Below are 2855 nucleotides of genomic sequence, written 5' to 3' on the forward strand. Positions count from 1 at the left end.
TTTGTTTTGTAGTGGTTGCAGATTTTGTTAAAACGGTGAAAATCTGTCATAACATGGCAGATTTGTTGATTAAAAAATAATTACTAGATTGACGTCTAGTGATAACAGTTTTTTTTTAGTTACAACAGATTTTTATAATTTTACATAAAATCTGCCGAGTGATAGTAGATTTTTTATTGGAAAATAGAAATTGGTAGTTTGACCTACAATGATAATATTGGTGTAGCATGTTATGGCAGATTTATTTTATGCTATGAAAGATTTTTTTTTTGTTTCCAAAAATCTTTCGTGTGATAACATATTTATTACAGAGAAAAGTAATTGCTAGAATGACTTTACAGATTTATTTTATATTGTGACAGATTTATTTTATGTTTTAAGAGACGGTTTTATGTCATGACATATTTTTTTCTTCTGAATTTTGTAATGAGAGGTATGTTAATATATAATGACATATTTGTTTTCAAGTTGCATTCTGTTTTTTTCTACAATCACTCTTGAATATTTTTAAATTTCTGTCAATTACATTGTTTAAATGACATAAATTCATAACTGTTAGAAATGAAACAAACTTTATACAATTTGGATTATGTTATACATTAGAGAATAATTATATTGTAATTTATTTTGTTAATTGACTAAGACGGAAAATAAGTTTGAAGAGATTGAATCCTAAACCCTATACTCCAATACCCTAAAGGCCTAAACTACTTGAATTAAAATTTAAATGATAGCTGGTACATTTGTACTTTAATTTTATTTTGATGATTGTTATATATATTGATTATTCTATGAAACAATATTTCATATCTATTTTTTAATTTTGTATTTGTAATTGTTTGTTGTCTAATATCAATTTGTATTATAACTTATGTGTATATATAACAATAAAATATTATTTTTTGACATCAACAACAAAATCTATAAAGAAAAGGAATGCTTATTTAAAAAATTAAAAACCATTAAATTCACCTATTTGTCATTGAATTCATCTCCACCTGCAGCCTAAAGAGTTATGTATCACAATATTACTAAAGCAATGACTACTGATTTTCAAAAAGTTATAACAATTAACCCAGTTAATAAAAAATACCCTGGATCCATTAGTCTTTTGCGAATCAACATTAGTGTTCAAAATAATTTTATCACTTGGCCATGTAATTTTTTACTCCAACAACTTCCCGAAGATAGTAAATATCAGAGCTAGACCTAAATACAGTTGATTCTGAGTTAAATGCAGACTTCACAAAAAAATGTTGGATTGATTTTGTTTGCCCATGCCGGAGAAGGAAGAGGTGGATGTGGAAACAAAATGTTTGATTGATTTTGCCCTATTTCCTTTTTCTATTTTTAAAATTTTTTATGATTAATAAAAAAAATCAAAACAAGGGTTTTTGGTCATTATACAAAAATGTTGGGTTAATCTAGTTTTCCAATTCGATTGAGAGTTATTCTAGTTATTTTCCCCTAAATTTGTGTCAAACTGGTCTATTTTCACTAAAAATAAAACCTATATTTAGATAGAAAAACAATAAAGGCATAAAGAAAATGCATCCAATAGTAAAATTTAATAAAAACATGTAGAAGAGTTGATACAAAAAAAAAGGAAAGTAGGCGAGTTGGATAGGAAAAAGAAAGCAAAATAATACACAAAGTCATGGTTCGAATCCAAGACCAACGAACATGGAGCACTCTATTGCCTATAGAGCTAAGAGATCCAAACAGTACACTAATACAAACGAAACTATAAGAATTAGCATGGGGCACATGCCCCACCTAATCATGCTGTAGATCCGCAATTCATCCGAACCGGCATCATTATTTAACTTCTCTTGAGATGTTATTTCTTGCGCTACTTGATGAGAAGGACAGTCCCCCTTGACAGAAGCTTCTTTGCTATTCAGAGATGCAATCATCTTCACAGGTTCTAATGGTACAACATTGCCTGGTAGAACGTCTACTTCAGCGACGATAGTGAGCCTGTCATGCACCAAAAATCCTTCCAATTTATTACGAAGTTTGTCAAGGGGCAAGAAGTCTACAAATCTGCTGATACTCTTGCTATCCATAAAGCATTCCTCTCCTGTCATTATTTCCGAGAAACAGAAGTATTTTGATAAGGATCACAAGCAGAGTCAATAGTGAAATCAAAAAGATATAAGAAGGAATCATCACGCATAGCAGAAACACTATTTGCAGTTTTAGTTACCTATTACTTTGTTATATTGAGGGTTAACATTGACAAGAGTGATGCGATACTTCACTTCTCTTCCCTTTCCTGGTAAGGGAGATCCAGGCGCATGATAAAGATACACGGACAAGCAGTCAACATAAGAACCATCTTTCATAACTCCTCCAGGATGAGCACAAAGACGCCTGTTCCAAAGCAAAGCCACACACATATCTTAGAATAAATAAATAAAAATCCACAATAAAAAAATAAACATGTTCGAATATATCGTTTCTCGCTTTTACCAATTGCAGCCGCCGACCGTGAAGGTGGGAGAGTAGCGGTACTCTGGCTTTGCATCTTGCAAAGATGAGAAATTTTCAAAAACCCAAGTGAACTTCTCTTGCATCTTCGAAACCGAACCTGACATAATCATCAAAGGTTTATCGCCAAAGCAAGAAAAGTAAAAACCCTAATTTTCTAAGTTCGTGAACAAAAATACTAACGTGGTTCCAAAGTAGGGTTAGAAAAAAATTATAAGCTTTCACCATTCCATCTTTTCATATATATAACCTCTGAAATAACCCAAAACTATAGTCGAACCAAAAAGTAAATTATAGTCGAACAAAACTGTCATATTTTAATGGACATTTTCCCTCTTTTTTTTTTTTTTTTTTTTTTTATA

The 2855-nt window shown here is 30.8% G+C and overlaps 1 protein-coding gene across 1 annotated transcript; it reads right to left on the reverse strand.

Annotated features, from left to right (window-relative positions):
- On the reverse strand, positions 1701-2600 carry LOC109126485 (MATH domain and coiled-coil domain-containing protein At3g58440-like). The gene is made up of 3 exons (XM_019230066.1): positions 2476-2600; positions 2210-2376; positions 1701-2083 (listed from the first exon to the last, which is right to left on the reverse strand). Exons 1-3 carry the CDS (start codon positions 2598-2600, stop codon positions 1701-1703), a joined length of 675 nt encoding a protein of 224 aa, XP_019085611.1.

This window comes from Camelina sativa, chromosome 9 (genome assembly GCF_000633955.1).
Source record: "Camelina sativa cultivar DH55 chromosome 9, Cs, whole genome shotgun sequence".
NCBI lineage: Eukaryota > Viridiplantae > Streptophyta > Magnoliopsida > Brassicales > Brassicaceae > Camelina > Camelina sativa.